Below are 17496 nucleotides of genomic sequence, written 5' to 3'. Positions count from 1 at the left end.
ACATTAGGATTATGTGACTATATATATTTGCTAATTTTTATGTCTTGTTTCTTTTTCAATAGAATTGTTTCTAAAAACCATATTGCCTTGAGTGTTAGTTGTTCTTAGCTTGTTCGATGAGTATCATGGAATGGACTAATTTGTCACTGTCTTTGGTGATCTGAAGTAGGTTTCTATTAGCTTGGACCTTGAGAGCTTTAAGAGCGAATAACAATAAAGCTTGTTTGAGACCAATTGATTTTCGGGCTACAAAATCACCTAGTAGATTGCGAGACTGCTTGAGGGAGAACAAAAGATCGGACTATATGTTCCAGTCAATTATTGGCAAGTATATACTTGAAACTAGAGCGAAATCATATATTTTATTTTCGAAATGACTGAACTATCCTGGATAATAATTCAAGCTATTGAATTAACCCTTTAACTTAACGATTTAACTCAAGTCATACAGAGTATCTACTACCACAATATTATGTCACAATAAGGATTTAAGAATTTGGGATGCCTTCTAGCTCGTTTGTGGTGTGAGTCTCATCCGGTCTAAGCATCCTTTGTTGGCGACTCAAAATTTCGACCATAAACAAAATGAATAAATGTTATTTATTGGAAATGATATATAAATGCGATTTTAATTCTTGAAAGTCATTTGATATAGTGTATTACACGGTGGCATAGATGCCCTTATTGGCCTTGATTCTTGAGTTAATTTGATGGAGCTTACAAATACATTGCGTTTCCAATAGTATTTGAGTTTAATAGATTAAAAGGAAACCAAAATTCAACTTTTTTTTTTCATGATAAAATTAAAGAAAAAAAGGGTCAAAGTTGCACTTATGCCAAAGTAGAAAAAATGCAGATCACACTCGAGCGATGCATCCGTGCAGCACATCACTGCACACATTAGAATTTTGGGATCTTTTACGGTAGTAGCCATCCGTTTTCATTGTTTAGTTTATCTAGTCTTATACACAATTTTGATTATACACAATTTTAAACATATTAAACATAAATTATACTCTCGCCGGCTATTTGTAGTTTAAGTAATTGAGTGAGCGACCACTCAGACACAATCTAGAGTCTGGATCTCTACGACTATGGTTGTTAGAAGTCGTATCCCAACTTAAGTATTTCATAATAAATATCTCATAGTATTATTTATTTATTTATTTATTTTTACAATACAAACTGTAACATGATTTTAGGTATTTTTTCATAATTTGATAAGACGGTTGAATCACTATTGCGTAAGATTAGACAAACATACACTATTTTTTTTTATGGGTGAAAATCATTTACATCCCCCAAGTTTAATTTGAAAATCAAACACATACTCTAACTTTGAACAATAATCATTCTCATTCTCAAATTAAAAATAATTTTTTAAAATACCTATTTTACCCTCAACAATATTTATCTCGTTTTTGATATATTTTTGTTTTAATATATGTTACGAACTTACCTATAGAAAATAAATATTATTTTTGAAACAAAGAGAGTATGAAGTAGTAATCAAGCATAACAACATTAATAAGAAAATGAGAAAAATAAAAAATATAATAAATAATTTGCCGGAATCAATAATTTTATTAATAACAATCAAAACTCAAATCTATTTGTAAAATTGAGAATAAAAGAAAAGGATGAACAATATAGGTAAATTTTATAACAAATTCCTAAAAGCTATATATTTATACTTTACATGAATTTTATTTTACATTTTAGAACTTTTTTTTAATTAATAAGAATTAAAACTCAAAAATCTATATACACAATAGAGATTAAGAGAAAAAAGGAACTTAAAATCTAGCAGACACACACAGAGACATACATTATATGCAGACTTAATACACATAATATTAAAATAATAATCATAAAAAGTAGTAATAAATTTTATAATATGATTATTCTATTTATAATGTTCAATGAACTAAAAATATCATATACAATAAAAAAGTTATTACATATATGAAAAATTAAAAATATCAAGGGTAAACTAGACACTGCAGTAGGATAGAAGGATGAAAATGATTATTTTTTAAAATTGGGGAATAAATTTAATTTTTAAAGCAAACTTAAGGGATATAAATAATTTTCACCCCTTTTTTATACATACAAAATTATTTTTTAATTTAACCAAATATAAACTATTATTCTTTTCATGTGCTTTTTCTCAAACTTAATTTGAAAAAACAAATTTCTATCAAAATAAACCATGTTTGGAAACTTGGTCAAGACTCAAGCGGAAGCTCTAAGAGGATTTCTCAGTTTTGACTTTTCTACGACTCTTCTTCTCACAAACACAAGAGAGTACCGTATTCGAATAAAAAGAAAACCAAAAGAAAAAAAGAATAGTCTCCCTTGCGCAGAACAGAAGTGGTATTTAGGACATCATAAAACACTCGCGTCACCACTCCTCGGACGCCTTCAAAATCAACCCAAGAAGAATAAACAGATATCCATATACATATTCTAAATTCCTCAAATTTTCAAAACCCTAAAATAATCACAGTCAATTCTCATAAAATGGTACCCCTAAAGTAGGAAGTGGGTTACGGGATCGCCGGAATTTAATTGAAGAAGTTTTTTTAGGGAGATGGCGGAATTAGGGCAGCAGACGGTGGATTTCTCGGCGCTGGTAAGCCGAACGGCTGAGGAGTCGTACGCGACGTTAAATGAGCTGGTGGAGAAGTGCAAGTCCTCTGACCTCTCCGACTCCGAGAAGAAAATTGGGATTCTAAAATACATAGTCAAGACTCAGCAGCGTATGCTCCGTCTCAATGTCCTCTCCAAGTGGTGCCAGCAGGTTGCTTCCTTTTCTATTCTTCCCTCTCTCATTCTGTCTTTTGATGCATTTAAGAGTAGCACTTACTATCTCTTTGTTTAAAATAATGGCGGTGTTTGCCCAATTTGTGCCTTTTGTTTATGTATTGGAAGAGTAGTGGTCGAGAAATAGAACGGGGAAAAAGAGGAATTACACTCTCTCTGTTGATGCGTTGAAAGAGTTTTGACCGAATGAATAGGGTTATGTGTTTGTTTTTTTGGGTGAAATTTGAGAATTGGAATGGAGAAAAATGGATCTTGATGAAGTTTAGAAAGGTAGCCGTGGAATGAATTGGTGAATTTGCATGGGAACAGATGAATCTTGAAAAAGATTCTGGAACTTGCAATTATTGAAGCTGTTGGTGCATTCAAAGAATAGTGGTAGAATTGATTTGTTTTTCCTTTTAATTTTTTTGTTTTTTGTTTATATGTTGTTTTCTTCTTATGGAATTTGGTGATTGGAATGGGAAAAGATAGATCTTGAGGAGTGATTTAAAACTTGAAATCGAGACAGTTAGGGTGGAAATTATAGTTATAGTGAATGCCGAGGACACTACCAAAAAAAAAAAAAAAATGTTGAGGATAGCTTCAAAGTTTTAAGATTGATTAATGCTCTGTCCAATTAGTGCCAACAAGTTGTTTGTTAGTTTTCTAGTACTCTCTACTAATGCAGGGAACAGATGGTGGTAGAAAGGTGATTAGGGATCATCTAGTCGAAGGACTCATTGGGAAGGAAAGAAGCCTGTAGGAGTACCCTTAATCTTCCCATGTTTTTCCTCGGGGCATTTGTACATTAATTGCTGACAAGATTGCCTATATTCATGTAAAGAGTTAACGGGCGGCGGGGGGGGGGGGGGGGCATCTGGTTGCGTTCCTAAGGTAGCAACTTCATGCTTAGGGTCAAATGGGGCAATACGTAATTTCGGTTTTTTGATTAACTAAAGTACCAAATGTTAAAAGCCGACAACCCCAAACTGATTAACCGAAAATTTGAACATTAAAGCTGAAAACGGACCAAAAAACTGAAAAGGAAAAAGTCTGGTTTGGTCTGTTTCTTCTGTAGTTCTGTTATCCCCACCCTGGTCATGGGTTTGAACTGGATCTTTTACCTGTAGGTAATTGTAGAAGAGATGCCAACCCTCTAAAAAGAGCTCCACTAGCAAAATATGAACGGGTCCGCTTTATACGTCCTGAAAAGCTTATTGTCTATTAACAGAGCAAAAGGACCTAGAAAAGTGTTTTAAGTTCTCATCTTTTTTTGGAGAAAACCATTTGCGTATAAAATCAACATTGTCAATCATCAAACACCAAAGGTGTTTTTTTTGTCCTTCAAAAGGTGCACACTTTTGTGTCTCCAAGACCTTTTGCTTCTACTCAAGACATTATGCAGCCTCACAGCATGGTGCTTCTTCGAAAACTTTTATCATACCAAAAGGGCAATGAGTTTCCTGTAGGTCATACTTTAAGCATCTTTCTATGAATCATTTGATCCTCTAATCTTAGATTTATGAACTCTTTCAAGGTATATGTTGGTAAGTATAGTGTTGGTCTTCATGGCTTTTTTCCTCTTTCATGTTTTCATTGCTTCATCTGTCATCTCTGAAAGGAACGATTCACTTGTGTTATATTCAGTATATAGGTGACAGTAGAAATATGGTTGCCAAATCTTCCTGGACCTTTGGGATTAATGGTTGGCCCTATATACTTTATCATCAATCCCTAGAGACTGCAGTTCATACTCCATAACTAATCTCTTTTACATTCCAATTTTTTGGTTTGCAGGTCCCCTTGATACAATATTGTCAGCAACTTGCATCAACTTTATCTAGTCATGAGACATGTTTCACCCAAGCTGCAGACTCATTATTTTTTATGCATGAAGGACTACAACAAGCTCGTGCTCCCATTTATGATGTTCCTTCGGCTGTTGAAGTTCTTCTTACCGGAAGTTATGAGCGTTTGCCAAAATGTATAGAAGATGTGGGCTTGCAGAGCATATTAAATGCCAACCAACAAAAACCAGCATTAAAGAAGTTAGACGCACTTGTTAGGTCTAAACTCCTTGAGGTTTCACTTCCTAAGGACATTACTGAAGTCAAAGTTTCTGACGGTACTGTTCTGCTCCGCGTGGATGGAGAATTTAAGGTTCTAGTTACCCTTGGTTACCGAGGACACCTGTCAATGTGGAGAATATTACATATGGAGCTGCTTGTCGGTGAGAGAAGTGGCCCTATGAAGCTGGATGACTTTCGGCGGCATGCTCTTGGTGATGATTTGGAACGCAGGATGGCTGCTGCAGACAATCCATTTATGACCTTATACTCCATCCTGCATGAACTTTGTGTGGCACTTGTTATGGACACTGTCATAAGGCAAGTGCAGACACTTCGTCATGGAAGGTGGAAAGATGCTATTCGTTTTGAGCTCATATCTGATGGTAGTACTGGACAGGGTGGCAGTGCTGGCTCCACACAAATATCACAAGATGGGGAGTCTGATTCTGCTAGTTTGCGTACTCCTGGGCTGAAGATTTTGTATTGGTTGGATTTGGATAAAAACTCCAGCACATCCGAAATTGGAACGTGCCCATTTATAAAAATTGAACCTGGACTGGATCTGCGAATTAAGTGTCTTCATAGCACATTTGCCATTGATCCTCTGACAGGAAAAGAAGCAGAATTTTCCCTTGACCAGAGTTGTATTGACGTTGAGAAGTTGCTGCTTAGGGTTATATGCTGTAATCGCTATACTCGTTTGCTAGAGATTTATAAAGAACTCGAGAAAAATGGTCAGATCTGTAGAGTTCCTGGCGATGTTCAGCTTCAGGGCCATGTAGAAGAAATGCTTGCTGATTCTCGGAAGGTTAGTTATTTTAAATATATCTCTTGGAAATTTTGAGAACTCATGCAAGTCATAAGTTCCATGTTGGTTATTATGCATGGTTAGAGAAACTATCTATGTCATGTTGTTTAAAGATCTATTCTCTCTTGACCACTAAGCTAAAAAGAAATTGATGTACGGGTTAGCGAGGGTGAAACAATTCAAGTCAATCTCTAGTTAGTTTTTATCATTATGTTGTCTGTTTTCTGCAGTAGAAGTCTGATGAGTAGAGTTGTGATAACCGATGAACTCTTGATAATAAAGAATTTAAGGATGTTAGAGAATTAACGATACAAGGGCATTCAGGGAAGAAAGTGTTAGGAATCTCAGTTAGAATTTTCTGGCAGTTACATAAGAAAGAACTAGCCAGTTGTCCAGATATGCTTAGAAAATTTAGATAGAGTTCTATTTCATTTAGGCTACAGTTGTTGCCTTTCATTTAGGCTGCTTTATGTATTATTGCACATGGGATCTAAAAGTTAGAAAAAGAATGTGGTCATAAAAATCTTCAAGTAGGGGCACTAGCTTGTTTGGTTGTGTTGGGTGGATCAAGTACTTAAATTACCGTGCTATGTACTATTCACTTTTGAAAAACTAGGGGCAAACTGAGAATAGCTACACAAAATAGTTGAGATGTGCACTTAGAGGCATGTATTTACCAACTTTCGGTTTACCAAATACTTTGTAAGCCGGTACAACAGCTTACTCACTGTGTGCTAACTTACCAATCACGGAAAAAAAGAAAAAGGAAAAGAAAAAAACGTTGTGCTAACTCAGTATTAAACATGGCTCCTTTTTGGAATTTATCGGCTCCTTAGTCTTATGATAGAGCTTTTGTTCACATTTCTGGGCTGATACTTTCTGTTTCTTTGTAACATCTGCACCTTCTTGATGCCTTTTGATAATAATACTCACTTACTTCATCAAAAAAAAGTATTAAACATGGCTCCAACTATTGAGGTCTCTTTATACCAACCAATGTGTGGTGAGGCCTAACGATAAGTTGTTGGAGATATGAGGGGAGGCGTTCTTTTCATCCACCCAGATAAGGCGTGTTAAGGTCTACTTGTTGACATTTCTTTTTGGTAAGTGACATCTACTGAATGACAATCTTCATAAAAAAGGTCTACTTATTGACACTGTAGACAATTCGTATGCAAAGGTCAGTTTCGTTGTTTTTCGCTAATAGAATTATTCCTTTGTTGATATGACATACTATTAAACTAGCAAACAGTGAATTACATGAGATAATAGATCAGCAGTCTCCATTGTTGTTAATTTTAATTTATTTTCAAAGAGCATATATGGTTACCAAAAATGCAATAGTGAAGCGGCCCAATTACGATTATGGAAAGAGTCATATTATTGTTCGAACTATCATCCCTACCGAAAACCAAAATATGGAGATTTCAGAGTTTTTCTTCTTTTTCATGTTAAAATGCTGCCATTGCTTCTTAATTCTGGACATGGGACCGACTTTGATGTTATTATTGGTGGATTGATTTTTCATATGTTAATAAAGTTGTATGATGTCTTAAGACAACCAAGCTGAGGTCTGATGCTATTTATAAGTCACGAAGTACACTTATAATCTTTCCTGAAAGGTCCCCTATTCCAGTCTTGACTTCCTGGTACTATACTGCGTGATTAACTTTTTCGTTCTTTTCTTCTGACCAACTGCTTTATCTCTGCAGAAGGATAACAAGTTTGACAGCAGGGAGTATCAGGGCCAGGAAGTCCTGCGTGTACGTGCCTTTGGTTCATCGTTTTTCACCCTTGCAATAAACATAAGGTTATATCCTTTTTTTCTTTTATTGTTGGAAGTTGATTTCACCTGGTTTTTAAACTTTTTTCTATAACGAACATGGAAATTGCTGGTATCTGTGCTCTAATTATGTGCCACCAAGTATTGGCATGAAATTAAAATGAGCATTGGTGAGACAAGGGTTGGAATCCTTATCTTCTATTAAGATTGGGAAACCAATTGCAACACTGGACTTCTTCGAACAACCCTGCTACTAGTTCAAATTTTTGCTGAGTTTGGTCTGCCAAGTCTCTGATAATCTTTTTCTTGGGTCAGCCATACAGTTTCTCACCTGAAAAACATAACTGCACCTCAAGTTTGCTCTTCATCTTGCGAAGCCACCCCTTTTCTTCAGGAAAAGGAACCAAAACTGATCCCAGCTTGTTATTCGTCTTCCCTCTATCTTTACCCGTCCAAACAGCTGATTGGTTAACAGGGCAATGCCTATGAAGCTGCGGTAGAAATGGAAGGCCTGCCAAGCCGTATGCCCATGGGTGCAGAATGCCTGGACCAACTTTTTGTTGAGGATGAGGGGCAGAAAGGTTATTGTTTGAAAGGACCAAGGATGTTTTTCTGTGGGTTTGCACATGGAAAACACCGAAAGAAGAAAAGTTTCAATTGTTGATGTTTCCTTATCTAAATTGGTTTGTGAAATGACAGGTTGACCTTTTCTTTTTGAGATGGAGGTTGACATATTCTTTTAAAAAGCCAGACTAGCACGCTAACAATATAATAATATAACTTCATAAAAAAAACAATGTAATATTATATTAATAGTAGGGCAATATCCAAGGTTGTGGCCTAGTGGTCAATGAAGTGGGTGCAAACCTTGGAGACCAGGATTCAAATCCCAGAAGAGACAAAAATCACTAGGTGATTTTTTACCACTTGCCTAAGCCTTGGTGAGTAGAGTTACTCGATACCTGTGTTGGTAAAATGTAGCAAGTACTTTATACCTAAGTTTAGTCGAAGTGCACCGCAAGATGCCCGAACAATGCTGTTAATAAAAAACAATACGCTAATCATCGGAGGGGCTATTTTGACTTTTCCCCAAAACTAATCTCAATTGTCCTTCTGCTTCTCTTCTTTCCCTCTCTGCCTCGTCAACGGTGATACTAGAGCAAAACACAGAGAACTGATAAATCCATTAAACCTAAAGTCAAACCACAGTAGCTTGTCAAAAAGACATTATGGGTCATCTGGGATCAACTTTGACATGGGATTTAGTGGGACAGGAAACTATATCTATTTCATGGAAAGCATGGACATATATCATCAGCCCATGAAACCCATCTTGAAAGCTTCTCTCCGTCCATGCTTAATTTTCAATTTGAATGATACAGTAGGGTTTTTGAATATCAGCTTGTGAAGAAACTCTAAACCCTAAACCTATAAAAAAGTGACGCTTTCGTTCCTTTTGTGAAGAAAGGCGCAAATGAAGCTAAATAAAAAGCACATACATATTTCAAGAATAACGACTAAAGACACAACTGACAATTGTATGGACAAAGGAATTTAAAAAAATTCTTATTAAGTGAAATATTTAATGTTTGCCTCTTCAGAACAACGCCTTGGTGATGAGGTATGTGCCGTACGCCTTGGTGATTGCACTTAAGCTTTGAGAGAGAGGCGGGGAGACCCGGGGGTGGGGTGGGGTGAGAAGCTCAATCTTTTAAAAGGTGATAAGCACAAAAAAGTGACACGGTCCATGGGGCTTGAAACTAAAAGAGTGAAGCGATGTACACAATATACAGAAAACTATAAATACCAAATATTCATGAAGTTTGTACTTTAATAATTTTGTAATTAAGTACTAACTAAATTTAACATCCAATATACAATAATGCCGATATTAAGTTAATTCCTCAAAGTTGAGACTCAATGAACCGATGACACATCATTGTTTGAAGCACACACTTCTTAGAGTGCATTGCTTCACCCATGAAGCGATAACCAGTTTGCGAATGACTTTTAATAACACTGGTTTAGCTTTTGGATAAGAAGACCGAAAAGCTCCCACTATAATGAGATAGTTAGGGCATTTAAGGGAAAGAAAACATAGGAAACAGATTTGCTTAGAGACTAAGTTGCGTGGACTCTCCAAAATGCCCTACCTGTGTCAGATCCTCCAAAAATGCGCTACTTTTAGAGGATTCGACACGCACTTCTTGATATTTTTGGAGAGTCCGAGAAGCCTTTACTTCGTGAAGTGTATTGAAAATATGCATGTATATATTTTTAGGATGCTCTTCTACACAACATTGCATGTTGATTGTTCATTGCAATATTTGCAGAAATCCCAGATATTGTTAAAATATTCTACCTGATTGCCTATAATTTGACCAAGGAGCAAATCAATCAAATAATTGGACTAGAAATAGTTCCTTTTGGAGATTCTATTATAAGTGCTTCTGATGTATGCGTCATTCTTTGAAAACACCGTTGTCTGGATCTCTCTTTGAGAAACCTGGCCAGGAAACAAGAATTAAAATGCTAATTTTTCCTGCGAAGTCTTAATTTTTCTCATATTCCAGGAATGGCCACTTCATTCTTCACTCTTCCAAGAATGTTATATCATCATTAGTGGTTGTTGAGTGTGAAGAGGCCCTAAACCAGAGAAGTATGTCAGCAGCTGACGCTTTTATTAGCTTGAGAAGCAAAAGCATTTTACATTTGTTCGCGTGCATTGGGAGGTTCTTAGGTCTTGAGGTATGGATGGATCTTTTATCTCTTTTTTCCTTGTCTTTTGGCTATTAGATTATTCTGTTTATCCATTTGGAGAGCGAAGGCTTCTTATTCTAGATGCTTTACTGTTATATTTAGTATTCCTTTGTCTTGTATTTTTATTTAGTTGGTTTCCTTTAACATTCAGGAATAGTATTAACTTCATTTAGGTTGTGCTTAAGTATTAGGTTGCGTGGACGTGTAGTTATTGTTACGCTTTATTAGGAAGATTATCCGTATAAAAAAACTTTATTAAAGATTACATCAACTGCTAGGTTCAACCTTGGGCCTTGGGTACATTGTTCACATCTTATCGCTGGATATCAGTGTCGAGAAGATCACCATGCTCTCTGATTTTTCCAGAACAAATATGTGCACCAAAGGTGTAATGGTGGGCCTCCCTCATATATTTATGAACACCATATTCTTTTTTCCTCCCAGTCTGTTAGATCCTTCTTTCAGACTCGCCTGCCTTGACTTTGATGAAATTGTCTCCGACCAAGGAGACCTTCACACCAACTGTGATATTCTAAACCTTCTCCATGCTTCTCACTTTGTCTCTGATTATCCGACCCGATGGTCAAACCTCCCTACTAAAAATATATTTGAAAATTTCTCTCCTCTTTCCACTTCCTCGTGTTAATCTGAGAGAAAGCCAGTTTGCCTTGACATGGCTTTGCTTCTCCCATAGCTTGATTATGAATTGCCATTATATCAGGAATATTGTACTTTCTAGAGCATTTTGTTTGATCTTTTTATCTTGTTGCATATGTACTTAAGATGCATTGGCTGGATCAAAATTTGGTGTTTGCATTTAGGAGTTCAATTAGAAATCATTTAGCTTATTTACTGGTTATCTGATGAGCTTTTTAAATGATTATCTGATATATATCCACAGGTATTTGAACATGGGTCTGCAGCAGTTAAGGTGCCAAAGAGCATTTCTTGTGGTACAAATTTGTTGCTTATGGGTTTTCCTGAATGTGGAAGCTCATACCTTTTGCTGATGGAACTTGACAAAGATTTCAAACCTGTGTTCAAATTGCTAGAAAGTCAGTCAGATACACCAGAAAAAGCTCAATCTCTTGCTGATCTGAGTAACGTGGTTCGTGTAAAAACTGTTGACGTTGGTAGGATGCAGATATGTGAGGACGAGCTCAATTTGAGTCTTCTCAACAGCAAGAAACTGCTATCAATTTTACCTAGTGATGGTGGCAGTCACCAAACATCTGAAAGTAGTCTCCTTGCGGATTTCAGCTTGGAAAGATCTCTAGTTTCTTCCAGTGCGCCATCAACATTTTGTTCTATTGTTGATGAAATTTTCGAACTTGAGAAAGGGTCCTCTGTCCCTTCTTTCTCCGGTCAAATTCCCCCGTCAACATTTGGTGCTTCTCCTGCATCTCATTTGGGCTCTGGTGTTGCAAATTATCAGTGTCTTAAAGTTGGAACACTGTCCCCTAAGTGGGATCGGGGAACAGGAAACTACAGTAGCTCCATGTACAAGGGCGTGATACAGTCAGGTTCGGCTGGATCATTAGCCACGGCTCCAGGAAGGAGTCAAACTGTGAAAAAGTTGACAGCTTCAAAGTCTGAGCAAGATTTGACTTCTCTCAGATCACCTCATTCTGCAGGAGCTGGATCTTATACGTCATTGGATGAAGACCAGCTGACTGTATCTACAAACCGACCAGCTCGACTCCTATCTCCACCACAACGAGCTTGCCCTCCAGCTTCTGCATTAAGTGGAAAAGCTAGTGCTCCAAGAAACTCTGCTGTGGGAACTGTACCGGTTGGTTTCAGGACTTCTGAGTCTAACTCATTGGTTTTAAGTCCTGGATGTAAGTCAAATAACCTCTGAGTTTGTTGTTTATATATCTTTACACCGTTGTGTATGTTACATGTTACATCTATCTGTTATAGCTCTTACCATCCATTTTTTTAATGCTCACTGGGCATGTTTATTTTTTATGCACGTGTCTCAAAATTGCATTCCCTTTTTTTTGCCAGCCCAAGCAATAGATTCAGCAACATGTACACAGTCAGAGCAAGATGCAGCTTCCAGATATAACATTTTACCAAGGAAGCGTACATTGTCAGATTTGTTGGATTCACTTCCATCACTTCAAGCAATGGAGTCCAATGAAGGATCACATAAGCGAAGGAAACTTGTGGAGTCTGGCACTCATCTACCTAAGTCACTGATGCTTATTTCTTCAGATATTTCTGGTAAAGCTGAAGAGTATAGCTATGGCAGTCTTATCGCTGAAGCTAATAAAGGGAATGCACCTTCTAGTATATATGTTTCTTCCCTTCTTCATGTAGTCAGGCATTGCTCACTTTGTATCAAACATGCCCGGCTTACGAGTCAGATGGAGGCACTTGAAATCCCATATGTCGAAGAAGTGGGTCTTAGAAGTGCATCCTCAAACTTATGGTTCCGAGTTCCATTTGCCAGAGATGATGCATGGCAGCATATATGCTTGCGGCTAGGTAGACCTGGAAGTATGTATTGGGATGTGAAAATTAATGACCAGCACTTCCAGGACTTGTGGGAGCTTCAGAAAGGAAGCAATAGTACTCCATGGGGTTCTGGTGTTCGGATTGCCAATACATCTGATGCAGACTCTCATATTCGTTATGATTCTGAAGGTGTTGTGTTGAGCTATTATTCAGTTAATGCTGATAGTATAAAGAAGCTAGTGGCTGATATCCAAAGGCTATCTAATGCTCGAACTTTTGCGCTTGGAATGCGAAAATTGCTTGGTGCTAGGGCTGATGAAAAGTTTGAAGATAGTAATGCAAATTCCGAAAATAAAGCGCCGGCTGCAATTAAAGGCGCTTCTGATGCAACTGATAGAATTTCCGAACAGATGAGAAAGCAATTCAGAATTGAGGCAGTAGGTCTGATGAGTCTGTGGTTCAGCTTTGGTTCTGGGGTGCTTGCTCGCTTCGTGGTTGAATGGGAATCGGGTAAAGAGGGCTGCACAATGCATGTTTCACCTGATCAGCTTTGGCCACATACAAAGGTTTGCTTTCCATTTTATTACGTATAACATGTTCGGTTTTTCTCCTGTCTTTTTTTTCTTGTCTGCAATACAATGAGCCTTAAAATGCATATGATCCTATAATTGGAGTTTTCTTGAGAGCTTGAATCTATACTTTGGTTGGTTATGTTATTGTGGTTTAAGCTATGGAATTCCTGTGAAAGATTTTGCATGTGGTGGCATTGCATTCTATCTTATTTAATCCTTTTGTCAGACTTCTCCATATTTTAAGCTCAAAACTTCCGTTGTGGTTCCAATTCATAATGACTTCTAATTTACTGTGGTTGACGAACTCACAGTTTCTTGAAGATTTCATCAATGGTGCTGAAGTTGCATCCCTTTTGGACTGCATCCGTCTCACTGCAGGACCATTGCATGCTCTTGCTGCTGCAACGCGGCCGGCACGAGCAGCTCCAGTTTCTGGTGTTCCTGGTGTTACAGCGCCTATGTCTTCTGTTGCAAAGCAGACTAGTTATGTTCCATCTTTACCAAGCAATGTAAACACTAGCATAAATCAGCCTGCACCCGGACCTGGAGTTAATCCGGTTTCAGCTACTGTGGGTGCACTTGGCATGCACCATCCTAATGCTGCAATGTTGGCAGCTGCTGCGGCAGCTGCAGGAAGAGGTGGTCCTGGCATTGTTCCTAGCTCACTGTTGCCCATAGATGTCTCTGTGGTACTTCGTGGTCCGTACTGGATTCGCATCATTTATCGGAAAAAATTTGCTGTTGATATGAGGTGTTTTGCTGGAGATCAGGTTTGGTTGCAACCAGCAACACCGCCTAAAGGGGGGCCAGAAGTTGGAGGATCACTGCCATGTCCACAATTTCGACCTTTCATCATGGAACATGTTGCCCAGGAGCTGAATGGAATTGATTCTAACTTTACTGGTTCTCAACAAGTAGTTGGATTGACTAACTCAAATAGTTTAAATGCTGGTTCACAACTTCCAGCTGCAAATACGAACAGGACTAATCTCTCTAATTCTACTGGATTAGTTCGTCCGGCAAATGCTGTAACTGCTTTCAACCGTACTGCAAATGGCCTACCCGCAGCATCGAACTTAGCAGTGGTGAATGCAGGGATGCCTTTGCGCAGACCACCTGGTACTGGTGTACCTGCTCATGTCAGAGGAGAACTAAATACTGCAATTATTGGACTTGGCGATGATGGAGGGTATGGTGGTGGATGGGTTCCTCTTGTTGCTCTCAAGAAGGTTCTCAGAGGCATTCTAAAATACCTTGGGGTGCTGTGGCTCTTTGCTCAGTTACCGGACCTTCTGAAGGAGATTTTGGGATCAATTCTGAAGGATAATGAAGGTGCATTGTTGAATTTGGATCAGGAGCAGCCAGCCTTACGCTTTTTTGTGGGGTAAGGTTCCAATCATTCTGTATTGTATTTAATCCCTGTCCAATTCTCCTGCTGACTGCTTAGTAGTGTAGAGAACTTGGGAATGGAAGAGGACCTTAAAACTTGGGAATGGATTTACTAATTTTATGCTGTCCATAATAGATGTCACTTTTGTTGCATTGAGAAAACTTCTTGGCTTGTGCAGTGTCTTATACGCTGGAAACAATCTAGGGGTATTAATATTTCTTCGAGGTTGTGAGAAATATGGGGCGTAATTGGACATAGAACTCCACATCCTTGTAATTTTTCACATGCAAGTTTAGTTGGAGCGTGTTAGTAGAGGTCAAGAAATGATTCTATAACCCCCCGGATAAATATCCGAATCTTTTGCGGGTTTATTTTTATTGTGGCTTCATGCTCTTTCTAATGTTATATTTTAGGAGTCAGGCGAGTTTACTGTGAAAGAAGAGTATGGGTACAATGTTCATACCGTGTTTCTTTTTGGTTTTTGTACTCTTGGCTTTTCCATTTAGAACCATATGCCCTGGCTGAACTCTGTCTAAGCCCAGTTTATAATTTCTCACCTGAGAGTTTTGTCCATTTTAGTTTCACATAATTTCGTTTAGTATACTGTATTTGATGTACAACTTGATCTGCTTAGCATCTAAACAATCTAACCTGTTAACACTCTGTATCTGTTGGCTAGAAAGCTTGGTGCTTTTTAAATGTATAATCTGAATAATTATATTCCATCATTGAAATATCTGTGAAGTTTTTGCTGGTGAACTCTTATGTCTAGAAAACTTACTGCTGCTTTAATATATTCTACTGACAATCGCTTGGGTGTTAGCTAGTTTATATGGTTCTTTTGGGCATATATTATTTTTGTGATCTTGAGTTCCTATTCTGAAAGGAGTTGTTGCCGCAGGGGCTATGTATTTGCTGTTAGTGTTCACAGGGTTCAGCTTCTCCTGCAAGTTATTAGTGTCAAGAGGTTTCATCAGTCGCAACAGCAGCAGCAGCAAAATCCCGGAAGTGCCCAAGAGGAATTAACACAAGCCGAAATAGGAGAAATATGTGATTACTTCAGCCGCCGTGTTGCATCAGAGCCATATGACGCTTCTCGTGTTGCATCATTCATTACACTTTTGACGTTACCTATTTCAGTTTTGAGAGAATTCCTGAAACTCATTGCATGGAAGAAAGGGTTGTCTCAAGTGCAAGGGGGCGATATGGTCCCTACACAAAAATCCCGTATTGAATTGTGTCTTGAGAATCATGCTGGATGTAGTATTGATGGTAGCTCAGAAAATACATCTGCTTCCAAAAGCAACATTCACTATGATCGGGCTCATAATTCTGTCGATTTTGCGCTGACGGTTGTTCTTGATCATGCACACATACCTCATATTAACGCTGCTGGTGGTGCTGCGTGGTTGCCTTACTGTGTGTCTGTCAGGTTGAGATATGCGTTTGGTGAGAACCCGAATGTATTGTTTCTGGGAATGGAGGGAAGTCACGGTGGACGGGCATGCTGGCTGAGGGTTGATGACTGGGAAAGATGCAAACAAAGGGTGGCTCGAACAGTAGAAGTGAATGGGAATTCTGCTGGTGATGCCAATCAGGGAAGGTTAAGGGTTGTAGCAGACAGTGTTCAGAGAACACTGCATGCGTACCTTCAGGGGCTGAGGGATGGTGGTGGGGTTGCTGCAGGCATTGGATTGTGAAACAGATATTACAAAGAAGTAGCTCTAAACAGTACGTATACGTAGTGCTGACTATCCTGAAAAAATCCCCAGCAGATGTAACCGGAAGAACCAGCAACTGCTGATTAGCACGTGAACTCACCAGTTGGGATTTAGCTGGGATGTAAAGCAGGTTTCTTTTTCTGGGTATATGCGGGCTTGCAGTGGCTAACGCAATGAGGTTATCCCCTTGTACAGGTAACATAGATTGATACAAATCCTAGCTGGAATGGTACGGATCTTTGATGGTGTGCAAAGATCTGTTCTGGATGGTCAAACAAGATAAGCTTGACCACTATTAGAAGGATAGAAGGAATCCGCATATCCCTTTTGTTGTAAATTGTGGCTTGTGAAGGATCATTTATTTTCTTTCTGAAATCTTGTAAGTAGCAATTTGTTTCTGGAGCGCATAATGAGGCAATACCAGCAACACTGGAAGCCAACATAGTGTTTCTCTACTGTAATAGCACAATTACACATTTATAGACTTTTCTTTTTCCCTTATGGTACGGAATTCATACAGACAGTTGTAATTAGTTTGGGGGTGAGGGGTAGTAGTTTTTGTTTGATTGTAGAAAAGATAATTTATTTGGTAGGCTTTATTTATAGACTTGGGTGAATGAGAAAAATGAGTTTACTGGTTCATGTGTGTAAAAGTAGTTTGAGTTGAAGGATTGGTTGTGTATAGTCTGCATGATTTATAAGTGTTACTGTCTGTGCTAAATTGACCAAGCAATACATGTAAAGCAAGGGACATGAACCTATAAAGCGAGAAAAGCAATGGTGGTATATTTTTAAGAAAGATCTTATTTTTACATGAAAAAGTGACTAAATTTCGATTACTTTTGAAACTCATTTTTCAATTATCAGTTGTAAATCTGGCTAAATTTGATTTTTTTTCAAATTTAAATAATGAACGCATTCAAAAGTAAAAGTAATATGCACTAATCTAAAGAAGTTCTTGAAAATTAATACCAAATACCGATATAAACTCCTAACACGCTTTAACAACGACGAAAGAAGTAATCCAAATAGGAAGCTGTTTATGTAGAAATAAAAAAAAAGTTATTAAAATGTTGAATAGGACCATCGAAGAGTTGACTTCAATAGCACAGAGGTATAGACAAT

The 17496-nt window shown here is 37.9% G+C and overlaps 1 protein-coding gene across 1 annotated transcript; it reads left to right on the top strand.

Annotated features, from left to right (window-relative positions):
• Nucleotides 1-2318: 2318 nt before the first annotated feature.
• Nucleotides 2319-17011, top strand: LOC107784304 (mediator of RNA polymerase II transcription subunit 14). The gene is made up of 8 exons (XM_075238437.1): nt 2319-2803; nt 4603-5682; nt 7395-7492; nt 10039-10213; nt 11127-12066; nt 12236-13254; nt 13572-14644; nt 15552-17011. The coding sequence occupies exons 1-8, from the start codon at nt 2594-2596 to the stop codon at nt 16348-16350; spliced, it is 5394 nt and encodes a 1797-aa protein (XP_075094538.1). The 5' UTR covers nt 2319-2593; the 3' UTR covers nt 16351-17011.
• Nucleotides 17012-17496: the final 485 nt, after the last annotated feature.

Source organism: Nicotiana tabacum, chromosome 19, assembly GCF_000715075.1.
Source record: "Nicotiana tabacum cultivar K326 chromosome 19, ASM71507v2, whole genome shotgun sequence".
Taxonomy (NCBI): domain Eukaryota; kingdom Viridiplantae; phylum Streptophyta; class Magnoliopsida; order Solanales; family Solanaceae; genus Nicotiana; species Nicotiana tabacum.
Note: the sequence above shows the minus strand (reverse complement) of the source record. Positions and strands in the feature narration are given on the sequence as shown.

Coding starts and splice junctions, on each gene's coding strand:
- LOC107784304 (XM_075238437.1), top strand. CDS start 2,594: ATGGCGGAATTAGGGCAGCAGACGGTGGATTTCTCGGCGCTGGTAAGC. Junction 7,493..10,038: donor ACCCTTGCAATAAACATAAG/GTTATATCCTTT, acceptor CTCATATTCCAG/GAATGGCCACTTCATTCTTC. Junction 12,067..12,235: donor ATTGGTTTTAAGTCCTGGAT/GTAAGTCAAATA, acceptor TTTTTTTGCCAG/CCCAAGCAATAGATTCAGCA.